Here is an 18,774-nt window from a genome sequence, read left to right on the forward strand (position 1 = left end):
CGGTAACTTTTATATTTTCTAGACCCCCAACAAAGTATGATCGCCACGAACCACGCACTTCATAGCGTGACAAGAAAGCGCTAGGCCCCCTAAACATTCCATCGCGTGGTGAATTGCCGCATCTCCCATTGTCGCTATGGCGTGACGTAGCTCAAGTCGGACTTGCGCGAAGAAAATAATGTAATTTGTATACAGTTGTAAATAAAGATGATTTTCATTATTATAATTTATACCATGTATATTTAATTAAGCTAATATAAAAATAGATATTTCATTCTTCAATATCTGGCCAATATAACAACTCAATGACTGTTACGTTTTTTATAAACATGGTTTAAAAACCATTTAGTCGACCATTTAGTCTGCCCCCTCCAGGACTAAAAAAATTGATCAAAATCCGTCTCGATTTAGTCGAGGTTGGCCTGATTTAGTCGGTGATTTAGTTGAAGTTCGGTTTATGAATTAAAATGACGTCATTTTTTTAGTTTTAGCTCGAACTACGACTAAAGTCCGGTTTAAGAATACGGGCGTAAGCATATTGATTGGTCCTATAATTGACCAAGGGCTTCTCTCGTCCAGTCTCCACCTTACCAGAGAGGCATACACCAATATGTCTGAGGCAGATACTAGATGCAGTGGCAACCGTAAGAGTCAGCAATGCTGATTTCAAATGCCTAGTTGAACCCCATCTCCATGTATACGACACCAGATATTCCCAGAAGGTCTCCAATTTCATTCGGGCCCAACGTTGACGTTAACTTCGCTTTGTAGAAGATTTATATTCTTATAATATAAATATCACAAAGAGACCTGATGCTTTTCACTGATTTCGCAAAAGCATTTAACCAAGTGGAAAGAAATGTAACGTTAGAAGCTGTAAAGAAATTAGGATTTGGTCTTATTTTTAAAATTAAGGATAAAAGAAAGATAGTATGACATTACTCCTGAAAATGTAGTATGGATTCTTATAGCACAAGCAACGTGGGAGATAAAATTCCAACATAATGATATTTAATGGAATGGTATATAATAAGATTAAAAATTAAAGATGTATTGTCCCCCTGAAAAAAAATTGTTATTTTTTTTTAATATCCTATTTTAATATCACATAATATTTATTCACTTTAACCAAAAATTGGATTGAAAAGTTATTTAAATTATTTACTTGAACACATAGAAAACTGTAATTTAGGCTAAAGCAAAACATATCCAAATTGGCTGTCGACCAGACAATAGATTTATGGTTGAATTTCACAATTTATTTTGTCATTTTATAAGTGAAAACATTTGTTTTCTTACGGAAGTGATTAATTTGATTAAAACTACAAAATAACCTATTCAAAGTCGGATTTAATTTATCTTAATTTTTTAATTCTTTGGGGAAAATATATTTATAATTAAACAAGGCCATATAGATGGCTGCAGTCGCATGCCGAAGTTAGTTTTTACCGACCGACTGACCGACCAACCGACAGACCGACATAGTGAGCTGTGGAGTCACGTTGCACGCGAATAAAAACGTTATGGTTCAAAATTGTTGTTTTTCTTATTTAAAAATCATGTTTAGATATTATAAAAGACAGTTCACTGAAAGATGCAGTAGACCATCTAGCTGAAGGCATAGAAGATGTACTCCAAACCATGCTTGACATGATGGGGCAACAGCTTCAAGGCCATGAAGACAAAATCCTTGGCAGATTAGATGAAATCGACGAGAAGATTAACGACATCCAGCAATGCTCTTGCTCGAGTAAGTATTTCACAAATGAACCGTCTATGAATACAGTTTACATCTTAGTATCAAAAGATAAAGATTTTTCGATATGTTCGGGTGAGAGCATACCGAGTGGCAATAGGCCGGATAGCAAAATGTGAGGCGATAGTATAAATCCTATGTGCTCCCAAGATCGTTTTTGTCAGTAGAAACAGAAAGCAATTACCTATCAATTATAAACTGTATAATTATTACTATTCATTGGATAACGACATGTTCCTCAATTCATAATGATGGTTTTTTTTTTCTTTTTTCATTCATTTAGAGCGCTTTAGGGTGTTCTACGCGGCAGATGGACGGTATACGCTGAATTTTGAACAAGCGAAACAAAAATGTGTTGAGAACGGTGCAGTAATTGCCACTCCCAATCAGTTACAAGCAGCATATTCTTTTGGATTTGACCATTGCAACTTTGGGTGGTTGTCAGATGGCACCGTTCGATACCCAATCACAATGCCACGAGTAGGATGTGGAGAGGGACCTCCTGGCGTTCGAAGCTTGGGAACACAGGATAAGAGTAAAACTTACGATGTTTATTGTTTTAAGTAACCAAACTAATAGGAACAATAAACATAAACATATTATTGATAATTATTATCTTATGTTGTATTAGCATTTAGGCGTATAATCATCATTACAAAAACGTTCTGATAAGATAAGAGTAAAACTTACTTTGTTTATTGTTTTAAGAATCCATCAAAACTTATCTAGTAATACAATATTATCAATGATATTTTGATTAATATATACGTTCTTTAATAAACATTTATGAAAGATTTACAAGATGTATGTTTACTTTTTGACATATGTACTGGTTATAAAATTATTTTACTTAGTTATTAGCCTTAGCGTAGTAGTCTGTTGACAGCGCGAGGTGAAAAAGATGAGACGCTCACGCTATCAAAAGATGATTGCAAGGGTACCCTGCACGACATTTCGGTTGTTAATAGGGGGTTTTCGCATGAACGTAAACGTTAACTGTAACACTATCTCCGCTCATTTTGTAAACAGATCGATCTGCGCGTGCGCAAGCAATACGAAAAACTTTACGTACGTCGAGAACCTTATTTCTGAAAATAGCGTCAATGAAAAATAACCAAAGGGTATCGAAACATGGAAGAATCATTACATTTCTGCAAAATGTTTAAGAAAACACATGATAAATTTAAATAATAATTTATGTTTTTACTTAAGCTAAACAATAACAATTGTTCAACGAAATTTTTCAGCCAATATGCATGGTAAAACAAGCCAAGGTATTCCATGAGTTGTTCTAAAAAACTGTAATTAAAGCAAAACATAGTTAAATTGACTGGAATTCAATGGGGTTTTAGTTGAATTTAATCATTTATTTTGTCTTTTTATAAGTGAAAACTTTTTTTTCCCTTAACTTTATTAAAACTGCGACATAACAATTTATTAGTCTTTTTATTGATTTTTTTTTAGAGGACAATGCATTTTTAATATAAAAAGAAAACAAGGTCATGTACATGGTTGCAGTTGCGTGCCCAAACTTTAGTTAGTGTTTCCCGACCAACCGACCGACATAGTGAGCTGTAGAGTCGCGTTTGCACAGGACTAAAAAGCGGGCATGCGCATCCTACGACAGCGTGTGTAATACCCTTAGTTTAGTCTTAATTTAAAAGCTAGAAGAGCTTCACTCGCGATCAAATTTGGTGAAATCTTGACATCTGAAGGACATCAACACTTCCTACCAGAATTCAACAACATGGACAACGGTAACGCGGACACATTAAATATCTCGAAATGCAGAACATCGCTAGGATTGTTGTGACATCTTGTTATTACCGATCGTATAAGGTTATATGTATAAATATCAATCAATAATCTTTTATTTCAGCATAACACTATAGAAAATACAAACAATACAAACGAAAACAAAAGCATCAGCACAATTCAAAAACTTAAAACACAATGCTCTCAGTATCATCATCTGTGTAGAATAAAATTAAAACATCTTAGATTAAAGATACAGACAATATGACCTAATAATACAAAAGCATCAGTAAAATTCGAAAAATGTAAACACAATGCTCTCAGTATCATCATCTATGTAGAATAAAATACAAAAATCTTTTATAACATAAAAAAAACATATAAAGATACAAACAATTCGACAAAATAATACAAAAGCATCAGACAAATTCCAAGTATTAAAAACATTTTTTTATATTATACAAACATAAAGACAATCATTCGTTGTTCTTTCTATCATGACATTATTCCACACGTGATCGATTATTATTGATACTGGATTTCGTTTTACATCATGCGATAATCGAAAAACGAAAACAAAAACAAATAAAAAATTCAATAAATAAAAATTAAATGAATTATTTTAAATTAAATCTCACGGACATCTGTACTTATATTGCTAATTTAAAACAAATATATTAATTGGTTTTCTATAAGGTACTTTTTTATTTGTCCAAGTGTGCTACGAATAATTACTTATTTTATATATAAAACATGAATAGTATTCACGAAAATAAATTGATAATTACCACATAAGGTATTAATCTGCTGGAACCAAAAATATAAGCCCTGCCCGGGAAAAAAAGAAAAAAAAACTTTGAAAGTGCAATTTTATGGAGAATAACATACCGTATCCAAAATCTACCAAATCCAGTTTAGGGAAAAATTTTAGACGTATTTTTGATTCTCCAGAAATTGTCTAAAATGGCATGAAAGTTCATTTGTTAGAAATAAAGATTAAATTGATTATTCAAATTAAATTATCTTCACACGCACATCTGTAATTTATATTGTTAATTTAAAACGAATATATTAGTTGGTTTTCTATGAGGTACTTTTTATTTGTCCTCGTGTGTTACTAATAATTACTTATTTTAAATATTAAAATGAATATTTTTTTAACAGTATACAATGCGTTATGCTGTATTCACGAAAATAAATTTATAATTAGCATAGAGGACATAAGGTATTCGGGTAGTTGAACCAAGAACATGGGATCTACTTTACAAAACAATGAAAGCGCAAATTTTATGGAGAATAACATATCCAAAATCGATCAAAATCCAGTTTGGGGAAACTTTTTAAACGTATTTTTAATTCTCCAAAAAATGTCGAAAAATGGAAACTAACTAATTAAAAAAAAAAAACTAATTTGTAAAAAAAAAATGTTTCTCATGTGCCTTTATCTACTTTTAAGTTGAATACAGATTTGGAAAAATGGCCGAAAATTAAATTAAAAAGTAACTTTATCTTTTAAAAAATCGATATAGGTCTATAGCATGGTTGTATATGAAGTAGACGGCAATTGAATAGGCCTACAATTGATTTTCTACATACTAACAGGAGTTTTCTGAACGAACTATTGCTGTTGTGTAACTTTTTAAATATTGTCAATTGTATTCCACAGTATTAGTCAAGGAGAAAAATCTGAAAAGATGCTTAGAAATCAAATTAGGGTGAGTGAAATTTTAGAGGCAGTCAACATAGCCAGAATATCCTAATTAATCAGTTCTGATCACTCTAAGCCCAATTGATACTTGATTTTTTCCCTTTTTGTCTGAAATAGAAGAAGTCAAAGAGAATGTGAACGACATTAAAAAATGCACATGCTCAAGTAAGTAAATTCTTCTCAAATTAAGTATCTGTATAAAGCGGGAAAGGTCTAAGTTACAGATAGAATGGTGATTTTGTCATGGTTGTTCGGGAGCCCAATTTGTTTATATTTCATCTGTTAAGCACCAAAAATACAATTTATAAAACAAATAAATGGTATCTCATGAAACCATGGAATCAGACCTTTATATTATATTGTATTAATTGTTAGAGCGCTTTTGGGTGTTCCGCGTTGCAGTTGGACGTTATACGCTGAATTTTGAACAAACGAAACAAAAATGCATTGACAACGGTGCAAAAACCGCCACTCCCAATCAGTTAAAAGCAGCACAAGCCCATGTAATGGTTATGACCGATGCCAAGCTGGTTAGTTGTCAGACGGCAGTTTTTGATCTGACCTGATCACAATGCCATGATGGGGATGTTGAGACGGACTTCCTGGCATCACACTTACGATGTTTATTGTTTTAAGAAACTAAACTAATAGGAACAAAAACCTTAAAATATATTATTGATAATTATTCGAAATTACATAACTTTACCGATTAAATAATGTGATTACTTGTAAAACCATCGATCATAGTTTGAACAAATTTGCATTTACAGTATTTGGTAACTAATACGCATATTAAAATGTTGATGACCTTATGTCAACTGATGAAATTGACCTTATGTCAACTGATGAATTGATATTTTATTCGATCTTTTACATTGATATGATTGATTAACAGGATGAGAAAACATTCAATTTTTATTAAATATTAGTTTTTATTTGGTTTTATAGGTACATTCTATGATTGATCAATATTGACATTTGACCATTAATCACAAGGGAATTTTTTTCATAAGGTGATTGAATAGACACCTATAATCATAAAATGTAATAAAAGACCAAATTGTGCTTAAATAAATTATATACATATACATAATACATTGTTGTAATTGGTCAATTTTGAACTTCGACCCCTTATAACTCGAAAATGCTTCCTTCCATATTCGTAATCTACGGAAAATTCGGGTCTAGAAAAGTTGGATGAAAATTTGTCCCCTTTCGGGTGGTGATTCCAACCCCCCCCCCCCCCTCCCCCACCCCCTCCTGCCACCGCACTACTATAAATTATAAGCTGTATAGAGTATCACGGTTTGACGTCACAACGATAAAGGGCGCTTCATGGTTGCTAGCCAACCAAAAAATGGGTTTAACGCTACTATGTTGATAAACTGTATAGATCTGTATTTCTATCAAATTATGTATCTTTAGCTTGATTTTTTTTTACTTAAAATATAGTTATAGAAAAAATAGATTGTTAAAGATGTATTGTCCCCCAAAAAATGAAAAATAAAGATGAAAAAGATCAAATTTTGAATAGACCGTTTTGTAGTTAACATAAAGTTATTCACTTCCACCGAAAAAAAATCCGAAAAAAATATTGATTTCGCTTATAAAAAAATCAAAATAAGTTTACCATTTTTTCGAACTCGTCGGCTCAGAAATTAGGCCGGTAGAGCTAACTCATACATATGCATGATATGTTAATGAGCATCCACACAGCAGAGATCTGATCTAACAATGGACGATGCACGTTGTATGTACAACAACACCACCAGAGATTGACGCGACTCGACTGTGTGTGGGTTTCCCTGGCCTGATCGTATAATATGTAAAGCTGAGCTGTTAATTTGTCGGTAAGTAGGCCTAGGCCTAGACGGTTATTTTAAATATAATAATATATATAACGCAATAATAACAGGAAGGTAAATTAATTAACTTAGCCTGGGATTTTTTCAGTTCAGGGCTAGAATAATTAATACATGCTGCTGCATATTATTACTAGGCTAGTGGCAAGCAGACTGTGACAATCGGGTCCCTGCAGAAGATGCCCAGCTAGGCCCTATACATTGTACTCTTCATAGACTGGCCTAGGCTATATGCCATCAATCTTAGCTACATTCCTAAAATACAGCCAGCTTGCTGTACCATATATATTTACAGTTGAAGCTTGTTTAACTAATTTTTATGATAAAAATAAAACAAACATTTTTCAGGGAAAATGGTTGCAATACAAGCCTGAAATTGAGAACCTTCCAGCAGCACTGTACAAGTAGACAGAGGGGAAAAGCCAGCTTAGCCATTTTACAACACAAACAAATGTTCTCTGTACTGTAGTAAGTCAAATATTTATTTTCTCTTTTTATAAGTTATAACATTATAAGTAATGTGTTTTAATTACCATAGAAAGGTAGTATACTTATTTGACTATAATATGTCAAAGTAAGCAATTTCACTAGCCCAATTTTGCACTAAATATGCATGATCTATTTTTTCCAGATTTTCATACTTTGCTTTTACTTTTTTTAAAGACGTTGATGAAGACTGGAACAGAGGTCACCCAAAGACAACAATGATAGACTCGGTATTGGAATATGATTGGATATTGCAGGAAAAATATTTCTGACTCTCCTGCTGCATTCGGCCAATATGTTCTTGTCCAACTTGTAAAATATTGTATAATTTTTTTTGTTTTATATGTAGAGTATATTATTTTGTAAACATAACATTCAATAAATAAAAAAAACTACTACAACAGTACACAGGATAAATTCTTTAAATTTACTTACACTTCATAATTTTACTGTAAATATTACAGTGCAAAAGGATTTAATTAATAAAATATATATATACAGTATATCTTATTGAATTCCTGTATTGTTTTTTGTGTCAATTTGTCTACTAATTATCAATGTGTTGATTGTGGCAGTAATTACGACAGCTATAGTCTTCTAAGATCGCTCACATCCATTACAAAGTGTCATTTTAATAGTAAGAAACGTTTCAATAAATTGTGAATGTTGCCACTGTACGATACATTTTATGTTTCTCACTACTTGCTCTTATTGTTCAATCAATCAACCTAAAAAAAAAGAAATTTGTGTCAAAATATCTGCATAAAATGTTTATTTGCGGAATGTTAATTTGAACCAATTGCATTTGTTTTGATAAAGAAAATATTTTTAAAATATTGCATCAGTAAAACATTCAAAACAATATTTAGATTTTCTTTTTTTTTATTTTCACTGCCGAATAGATAGTTGAAATCTTTAAAAATTAAACCAATTCATCATGATAGAAACAAAAATACATCCCTTCTGGTGGTGGTCTACTGTAGCCCTAGCTAGCAGTGTACTGCCTAGGCCTACTACACTCTACTTCTAGAGACAGAAGTAGGCAGCAGTTAGGCTACTCGAGACTGTCAGTAGTGCTAGTAGTACTGTAGTAGTAGACTAGTAGTACAGTAGCAGCAAATTCGGGCCTAGCTAGGTCTCTCCTGTTAGCGAAACAAAAACTCACCTAAATGAATAAGATTCAACATCAAAGTTACCAACTGTAATTCTAACTTAGCATTCTGCTAGCTATAGTCTTCGTGTTTTCTTCTTCAAGATTCGTCTCGCATCACTACTCGACTCTCTCGCACGCATGCATTGCTATCGTTGTTGGCTGTTGATTTGGAAAGCATCATCATCCACATGATGTATCCATACAATATGAATATTTATGAGCTAACTCAGGTCAAGGGTTAAATTAAACCAGAACACATTTGTCTTCCAGACAAATATCTTCCGGTTGGTTAATTTTTGCATTAAATTGCGATTTTCCCGTGTAACAAATTATTTTTTTCAATCCAAATTGAGGTCAAAGTGAATAACTTTTATGTGCAATTAAAATGGCCTATTCAACAAAAATATTGTTTTTTTTCAGGGGGACAATACATCTTTAAAAACAAATAATTAGTGATGTTTTGAAATTTTAATTTGTTTTTATTAAAAATTATTAAGTTTTAAAATGACTACTTCAATAAGCCTATTCCAAACCATTCGTGACTCAGGCAGGTTGAACCAAGGTTGAACGTATTTTTTGGTTGGCTAGCAACCACGCAGCACCACCTACCGTCGTGACGTCAACACCGTGATACTCTATAATTATTAATAGTCATTGGAAAAGAACAAGTTCTTCATATTGATTGACATTTTTTTCATTCTTTTAGAATTTTTGAATTTCGAACAAGCCAAACAAAAATGTGTTGAAAACGGTGCTGTAATCGCCACTCCTAATCAGTTACAAGCAGCGCAAACTTTGGTTATGACCAATGCAACGCCGGGTGGTTGTCAGACGGCAGTGTCCGATACCCGATCAAAATGCCACAATGGGGATGTGAAGAAGGACTTCCTGGCGTTCGAAGCTGGGGATATCACCTAAGACTAAAATGTTTAATGTTTATATTTTTAAGAATCCATCAAAACTTTAATAATAATAATAAAACTCTAAAAACACAATATAAAAATGATAGGCCTAATTTGATGAATATACGTTCTTTAATAAACAGTTATGAAAGATTTACAAGATGTATGTTTACTATTTGACACATGTACTGGTTATTAGTTATACAATTATTTTACTAAGCCAAAAACTGGCGTACTGATCTGTTGACAGCGCGGGGTGCAAACGTTTTAAAAGACGTCAACCTATATCACCAAAAAAGTGAAAACAAATGGAAATTAAACTATAAATTCCAGTACATTAGCAACATAAATCTAGTATGTAAAAGTGTAGTTACGTGTCATATGGCTATCAACGTTTTGTGCCATAAACAAATTTGCAAAAGATGTCGCCATTTTTGTGCCCATTGCTGAGCCATGAATTTGGAGGTAATAAATAAAAATTGTTGTTGGTTAAAAGCTAATATATGTATGTGGGGATTAATCTAATCATGTGATAATTAAATACTGCCCCCTATAATTGTAACAGTCTTTTTCAAATGATTTGCTTTCTTTTGTATTCATGAACCGGTCAAGGAAGCAGATAGTTTTGTCTCTTACTTAATTAAAGATCTGATTAAAAGGTAATTACTCTACTTTTTACATATATTACTTTGTTATACATTTATAAGATTCTGTTATGTTTAAGAAACATTAATGTTGTATTTTAAGATGATTGCATTCATAGGCCTAGACATTTGTTTTGGGTTAACCTTGACTCATGGAATGTGCAGTTAGGAAGCCTATTGAATAGTATTGTGTTACAATCTTTGAACTAGGATTTTATGCCATATAATGTTATAATATATACTTTTGTGATAAACCTTCTTTGTATTAACAAAATATGTTTAGATAGATTTAGTAATGTTTAGTTTATAGAAGATAGTTTCTAGTTAACAGTTTGTATAAAATAGTTCATCCTACAGTTCACACTTGATTAATTTGTACACACGAGGCTACCATGCTCGTGATAGATCGTCATGTAGTGCGCCCTCTATTTATCATACAAAATGGCTGCGCCCATGGATTTGTTATTGTTTATATATTTTACACAAACCTAAGATTATAACTCCTTGATTCAATGAATAGACTAAGTTTAGTATTCAAATAGTGTGAGTAAATTCCAACATGCATTTATTCTAGTAATATAATAGTAATATTCAGGCACTTATGATGCAATTGTGTAGGTAATTAATTAGGTATTTGTATACTCTAACAAAGTATACAGAGGCTGTTTAGGTAGACGTGCCGTTTGACGTAATAGTCGCAGTCCTCAGAGAGAATCCTTTTTATTAGAGTCGCCTGTTAAGTGAGGTCGTTACTAAGAATTGGCTTGTATTTTAGAATATTATTTACTTTTGTTTCTCATTGTATTTATTTTGTGGTTTTCAGGACCATACTGATCTCTATTATGCTAAAACAAATTAAAACCAAATACACCACCGGACCGTGGTAAAAGTGAGAAAAGGCGTGTTTTTCCTTTTGTGTTGTCGTCCACATCCTTACAATTTGGTGTCAGAAGTGGGATCGTGGATCGTATTTGGCTTTAACATTAGAGATCAGTGATGGCAAGCAAGGCATCGTTGCGAGATGTGCAGAGGACGGTTGATGAGCTAAGAGCCGAACTAGAAGCAACTAGGCGTGCTGCCCATGGGAATGGAAACACAGTATATGTTCTCCCAGAGAAGAAGATGAGACACTTTGTGGGAGCCGAAGGGGAATGTGTAGAGTCCTTTGTTGAAGACATCAAGGCAGCTATAAAAGTCAGAAAACTGCGAGGACAGAATGCAGCTGATTTTGTTGTTTCTCACCTAGAAGGCGCCGCACGAAGAGAAATTAGGCATCGTCCACGGGTAGCAGATGACTCGGAGCTAATACTTAGGACCTTACAAGATACCTTTGGCGAGCGGATGTCACTAAATACCATTATGAGGCAGATATATAATGCCATTCAGAAGAGAGGACAATCCATTTCGGATTATGCATTCGTTTTGCTAGGATTTTCAGAGAAGTTGGGTAGAATTCCAAATGCTCCAGATCCTGAACGAACAATTCGAGACCAGTTTTGTGAGGGTTTAGCCGATAGCGTGTTACGAAGAGAGCTGAAAAAGATGTTAAAGGACGATCCAGGTGTTACTTTCTTTAGGTTAAGGGATTGGGCGATGGATATGGAGGAGGAAGATGGCCTTCATCGAAAACCTGTAAAAGCTTATTCTTACGTCACCGAAGCAGATGATCAGATTTTGAAAACATTAGAAAATCTCTCGCTGGCAGTAAAGATGCAAACGGAGATTACAGAAGACATTCGTAATAAACAGGAAGAATTCACTAACCGGCTAGAAAAGTTAGAGAACCAATCCAAAGAAAGAACACAGAGAAAATCTACAAGGCGAGACAAATCCACTGTTCAGTGTCACCGATGTAAACAGATGGGACATTATGCTAGCGAATGCCCTAGTCCATGTGTAGTATCGAGTTCGGAAAACTAACATCACCCAGCTACAAGAGCCGTGTCCTGGGTGAGTGTGAGAGTGAAAATGGCTCAGTGGAGCCCAACGTATCTAATTTAATTGGAACCTGTCCAACTGTAAATATCAAACTATTTGGGAGACAAGTGGAAGCGATACTAGACACCGGTTCTCAAGTTACCACATTGTCTGAAGACTACTTCCATGAACATTTCAACCATATCTCATTGGAAAAGCTAAATTGGCTTACAATTCGGGCTGCAAATGGGTCATCTATACCCTATGCAGGTTATTTCATATCCGACATCGAGTTGAACGGAGCGGTTATTTCGAACTGTGGTATACTAGTAGTAAAGACGTCAACTAGGTTTCCAATGTTATTGGGGATGAATGTCATCAAACACTTCACATCTGACATAGAGAAGCAACTTAATTTTACCAAACCACCAATCAATCTGTCGCAAGCCATTCAAGGCTTATTACGAGTTGATATACCAAAAAGCCTAGTCGTTCCACCTACAAGCGCTATTTACGTTCCAGTAACTGGTCCTATGTGCTCCGAGAGTGAAGTGCTCATAGAACCAATCGAAAATACTCCGAAAGGACTTGTCACCAGTTGTTCCCTGGCAAGTATAAAGAATGGACGCCTTAATGTACAAGTAGTAAATGTAACTGATGAGGTGATATGGCTGAAACCGAGAACACCTGTTGGTAAAGTTCAAACTGTTGTTATGGTCGACGATGGAAGTGTGTGTATGGACAGAATCAGCGTGGATAGTAATGATGTATATTCTCTATCTCTGGAAACATCCTGTAAAGAACAAGTTTTTAAACAGCTTTGGAATGGACTAAGCAATGAAGAAGAAAAATCAGCTAAAGCCTTTCTGTTAAAGCATGCAGATATATTTGCTGAAAATGATGAAGACCTTGGCCATACAGATAAAGTAAAGCACCCCATTCAACTTTCCGATGAAACTCCAATCAAACAGCCATATCGGCGCATACCACCATCACAATTGGAAGAAGTACGAGAGCATATTAGGAAGTTGCTGAAGAAAAATGTTATTCGAGAGAGTACCAGTCCGTTTGCCTCGCCAATTGTTCTTGTTCGTAAACCAGATGGTTCATTAAGATTGTGCGTTGATTATCGCCAGTTAAATAAGAAGACAATCAAAGATAGTTATCCCATTCCACGTATTGATGAGTCTTTGGATGCTCTTCATGGCGCTAAATGGTTCACTTCAATTGACTTAATTTCCGGTTATCATCAGATAGAAATGGAAGACAAAGACAGAATAAAAACCAGTTTCACTACTCCTTTTGGATTATTTGAATATAACCGTATGCCATTTGGACTGTGCAACGCTCCTGGCACTTTTCAACGACTTATGCAAGCCTGTCTTCGTGATAAATTTTTCAAATCCGTTTTGTGTTATTTAGATGACATACTGATTTATTCTAGTAGTTTTGAGGATCATCTAGAACACCTTGATGTTGTTTTCAATCGACTACGAGAATTTGGACTGAAGATAAAACCAAGTAAATGTGACTTATTTTGTCCAAAAGTTAAATATCTAGGACATATTGTAACCAGAGATGGAGTTGCAGCAGATCCAGAAAAGCTGACTGCAGTAAAAGATTGGCCTGTACCTTCCACTGTGAAAGAGTTGCGTTCATTTTTAGGTTTTTGTTCGTTTTACCGACGATTTGTACCTGGTTTCTCGCAGATAGCTGGACCTCTACACAACCTAGTTGCAGAGTCTTTGAAAGAGATTAAGGAGAAGAAATTTGTTAATTTTAAATGGAGGCCCAAACACCAAAGTGCATTTGAGGTGTTGAAGACCAAGCTCTGTTCAGAACCAGTACTTGCTTATGCAGATTTTACCTTGCCTTTCGAAGTAGAAATAGATGCATCATTTATTGGGTTGGGAGCGGTGTTGTCACAAGTACAGGATGGGAAAAGACGTGTAATCGCATATGCAAGCCGAACGTTACGAGGTGCAGAACGAAATATGAAAAAGTATTCTAGTATGAAGCTGGAGATGCTGGGAATGAAGTGGGCAATTTCAGACAAGTTTCGTGATTATCTTTTAGGAACCAAATTTATTGTGTTTACAGACAATAATCCGTTGGCTCACCTTAACTCTGCCAAGTTAGATGCAGTTAGTCAGCGATGGATTAGCGAGTTGTCATCTTTTAATTTTGAAGTTCATTACAAGCCGGGGAAAAACAATCAAGCAGCAGACGCTCTATCTCGAAGAGCTCACAGAGAAGACCCCGTTATAACTTCCGAAGACTTCCGACAGACAGCTGGAATGACCAGTCTCCCTGAATGTTTAGCTAATCACAATTCCAGTTCTATAAACATCCAAACACATGTACAAGCACTCAAGGCGGTACCCGTATTTCCTGGCTACGACAACCAACAGCTGGCTGAATTTCAACGGAAAGATTCATCCATTGCAAGACTTTGGCACTACATTAGTCTCAACCGTAAACCTAACCCTGACGAGAGAAGCAATGAAACCGAGGAAGTTCGACTACTTCTACGACAGTTAGATCGTATACAAGTCAGAGATGATCTACTTTACCGAGTGAGTGCTGATGGCGACCAGTGGCAATTCATTCTACCTGACGTATTAAGAGAAGATGTCATGAAAGCCTGTCATGATCAAACAGGTCACCAAGGAGCAAACCGAACTTTAGGTTTAATACGCAAACGTTGTTTCTGGCCGAAGATGTTTGAGAACATAACTTCATGGTGTGAACAGTGTGACCGATGTTCAAAGGCTAAAGTTGGTCCTAAAGTCCGGGAACCGTTAAGAAGTATCGTCGCTTCAAAACCAAATGAAGTTGTTGCTGTTGACTTTACTTTACTTGAGAAGGACTCTACCGGAAAAGAAAACGTGCTCGTGATCACCGATGTCTTCTCCAAGTACACATTAGCTGTTGCAACCAAAAACCAAACCGCAGAGACAACAGCAAAGATACTGGTAAGGGAATGGTTCACCAAGTTTGGTATTCCTCAAAGACTCTACTCCGACCAGGGACGGAATTTTGAATCTTCACTTATTCGTTCACTTTGTACAATGTATGGAGTAACCAAGACAAGAACAACACCGTACCATCCTGAGGGAAACGGACAAAAAGAACGATTCAACAGAACTCTGCATGATCTATTGAAATCACTACCAAGCAATCAGAAACGAAGATGGTCCGAACATTTGCCTGAAGTACTTTATGCCTACAATGTAGCTGAACATTCATCAACTGGCTTTTCTCCATTCTTCTTGATGTTTGGAAGACAACCTAAACTACCTATCGATTTTCTGTTAAATAACCACACAGAACAAATAGTAGCGGTACCTGAAGAGATAAATGATTGGTTAGCCTCGAGTATGGAAACCATGAAGATGACGTATGAGAAAGCAGGGGAGCGTCTCAAACAGGAAGCAGAGAACCGGAAGAAGATCTACGACCAGAAAGCTAAAGAGAAACCGTTGGCAACGGGTACAAAAGTCTTTACCAAGTCGCATCCACTAGGGAGACACAAGATTGCTGATGAATGGGACCCAGCAATTTTTGAAATTATATCCAGACCTGGAGGTAACACTTCTTACACTGTTAAACGTGCAGATGGTACTGGTGGAGAGAGAACTGTTCATCGTCGCGAAATAAAACCATGTCCTTTGGTGTACCAACAACCAGAGCAAGAAAATCAATAACCAATGTCCTATGTGTTCGGTAACTCACAGTCCGATTCTGATGGCGTTAGTTCAGACGATACACCTCGACGCAGCATCCGACTAAGGAAGAAGTTTAATCAAAGATGTCAATCAGTACATGGATCCAATGATATGCTCAACCAACGTCTAGTTAATATTAATGATATTTTGATAAGTGTGCGTACCAAATGTAAAATGTTTCTGCATATTTAGTGTAATCTTACATTTTATTTCATAATATTAAGTTTGAGGACAAACTCGGCTTAAACAGGGGAGTGTGGGGATTAATCTAATCATGTGATAATTAAATACTGCCCCCTATAGGTGTTACTGCCCCCTATAATTGTAACAGTCTTTTTCAAATGATTTGCTTTCTTTTGTATTCATGAACCGGTCAAGGAAGCAGATAGTTTTGTCTCTTACTTAATTAAAGATCTGATTAAAAGGTAATTACTCTACTTTTTACATATATTACTTTGTTATACATTTATAAGATTCTGTTATGTTTAAGAAACATTAATGTTGTATTTTAAGATGATTGCATTCATAGGCCTAGACATTTGTTTTGGGTTAACCTTGACTCATGGAATGTGCAGTTAGGAAGCCTATTGAATAGTATTGTGTTACAATCTTTGAACTAGGATTTTATGCCATATAATGTTATAATATATACTTTTGTGATAAACCTTCTTTGTATTAACAAAATATGTTTAGATAGATTTAGTAATGTTTAGTTTATAGAAGATAGTTTCTAGTTAACAGTTTGTATAAAATAGTTCATCCTACAGTTCACACTTGATTAATTTGTACACACGAGGCTACCATGCTCGTGATAGATCGTCATGTAGTGCGCCCTCTATTTATCATACAAAATGGCTGCGCCCATGGATTTGTTATTGTTTATATATTTTACACAAACCTAAGATTATAACTCCTTGATTCAATGAATAGACTAAGTTTAGTATTCAAATAGTGTGAGTAAATTCCAACATGCATTTATTCTAGTAATATAATAGTAATATTCAGGCACTTATGATGCAATTGTGTAGGTAATTAATTAGGTATTTGTATACTCTAACAAAGTATACAGAGGCTGTTTAGGTAGACGTGCCGTTTGACGTAATAGTCGCAGTCCTCAGAGAGAATCCTTTTTATTAGAGTCGCCTGTTAAGTGAGGTCGTTACTAAGAATTGGCTTGTATTTTAGAATATTATTTACTTTTGTTTCTCATTGTATTTATTTTGTGGTTTTCAGGACCATACTGATCTCTATTGTTATGCTAAAAACAAATTAAAACCAAATACACCACCGGACCGTGGTAAAAGTGAGAAAAGGCGTGTTTTTCCTTTTGTGTTGTCGTCCACATCCTTACATGTATATATATATATATCGTTTCAAATTAATTAATTAAATTTCAGTGTATCACCGGGCAGTTTCAAATTAATGTTCATTGCCTAATGTGTTTATATATATAAAAGTATTTCTTTGGAGATCCCGCCTCGTGAATAAAAATACTGAAAGATGAGGGCGTATCAATTTGATCTCTGGTGCGCGTGCGTACAACTGAGAACTAGTGCTGTTCCGCCGTACCACGCCGAGAATGTTAAAGAGTCGCTATCCAATCGAGTTTGAACAATACCATGAAAGCCCCAGTGGTCTAATGGTTAGGACATCTGCATATCAAGCAGGCGGCTACTGTATTTGAATATCAATTTCAAGGAATTATACTTTCTGTTATTTTCAGTTACCGTACCACACACACATCTATATATTCAATTATACATATACATATTAGTAAAGTATACACTTGAAGGTTCTTATAAAAGTAAACATGCATATAAAAACAAATAAACGAATCACATATGTATACATATTTATAAATAAAGTGAGAAAAAAACAAACTAACAAAAAATGGAAAAAAAAATCAACTAATAATAGCCTATCAAATGGTATTTCTCTTATAGGTAAAAAAATAATCATATTTAAAAAACATGTGCTTAAACTAGATATGCAGATAAAAGATACTCTTTGAATTTAATGTTAAAGAATATAAAGAATTACAATTGCGAATATCTTGGTTAAATGTTATTCCATATTTTCGGACCCTGTCCTCTGATAGAAGACCTAGCAAGGTAAGTAACAAACAAGGCCAACAGCCATTAAGTCGCGTGCTACAATGCATAGTGATACCGGACCGACAGACAGACCGACAGACAGACAGACAGACCGACAGACCGACAGACCGACAGACAGACAGACCGACCGACCGACATAGTGAACTATACTGACCGAAATTACTGAACATGTTTAAAAATGTTGAAATGTTTAAAAACGTTTATATTTTTTTAATTTACACATTTACACATTTACACTTTCGACGTGCTCGTATAACGTAATTTCGAGTTGAAAAGTAAGTAAAGAAAACAGAAATCGGGCAAAAAGAGTGCGCAAACAACATTTAACGCGCAGTGCGCGCGCAAAAATATGCGCACTCATGGCAATTTTGTAAACGCTTAAAATTGCCTGAAATGTACTCTTATTTCATCGAAAATAAATTTTTGAAAATGTTAAGCGCGCGTACGCATGCGTTACATGCGCTACGCTCGTAATTGTATTGCCATATGATGATTTAAGCCCTGAAATTTATGAGTACCAAATTGTATTTAATTGTGATTCATGGTTGTGAAGTTATGATTACAAACGTGATTTCGTTAAATCGTGCGTAGACTGCGTAATTTGTTATTGCGCACCGTGAAAACATAACCACATTGATTCCTGGCCATAAGGAATATACTGTGAAAAATTTACCTAGCTAGATTAAACTGATATCAAGATAAGGTCAGAAAGCGATAAAACGCATAGTGATACCGGACCGACAGACAGA

The 18,774-nt window shown here is 34.9% G+C and overlaps 1 protein-coding gene and 1 long non-coding RNA gene across 2 annotated transcripts; both read left to right on the plus strand.

Annotated features, from left to right (window-relative positions):
* Positions 1-1,498: 1,498 nt before the first annotated feature.
* On the plus strand, positions 1,499-2,385 carry LOC140049438 (hyaluronan and proteoglycan link protein 1-like). The gene is made up of 2 exons (XM_072094323.1): positions 1,499-1,750; positions 2,040-2,385. Exons 1-2 carry the CDS (start codon positions 1,642-1,644, stop codon positions 2,321-2,323), a joined length of 393 nt encoding a protein of 130 aa, XP_071950424.1. The 5' UTR covers positions 1,499-1,641; the 3' UTR covers positions 2,324-2,385.
* Positions 2,386-7,022: 4,637 nt separating this feature from the next.
* Positions 7,023-7,869, plus strand: LOC140049448 (uncharacterized). Its single transcript, XR_011845256.1, has 3 exons — positions 7,023-7,069; positions 7,430-7,549; positions 7,713-7,869. It is a non-coding gene; the product is annotated as an uncharacterized lncRNA (long non-coding RNA).
* Positions 7,870-18,774: the final 10,905 nt, after the last annotated feature.

Source organism: Antedon mediterranea, chromosome 1 (genome assembly GCF_964355755.1).
Source record: "Antedon mediterranea chromosome 1, ecAntMedi1.1, whole genome shotgun sequence".
NCBI lineage: Eukaryota > Metazoa > Echinodermata > Crinoidea > Comatulida > Antedonidae > Antedon > Antedon mediterranea.

What these genes read in the sequence shown, in the direction of transcription:
- LOC140049438 (XM_072094323.1), top strand. Translation starts at nt 1,642, where the DNA reads ATGCTTGACATGATGGGGCAACAGCTTCAAGGCCATGAAGACAAAATC. An exon ending in CCAGCAATGCTCTTGCTCGA is followed by an intron (nt 1,751 to 2,039) that starts GTAAGTATTTCA and finishes TCATTCATTTAG; the next exon opens with AGCGCTTTAGGGTGTTCTAC.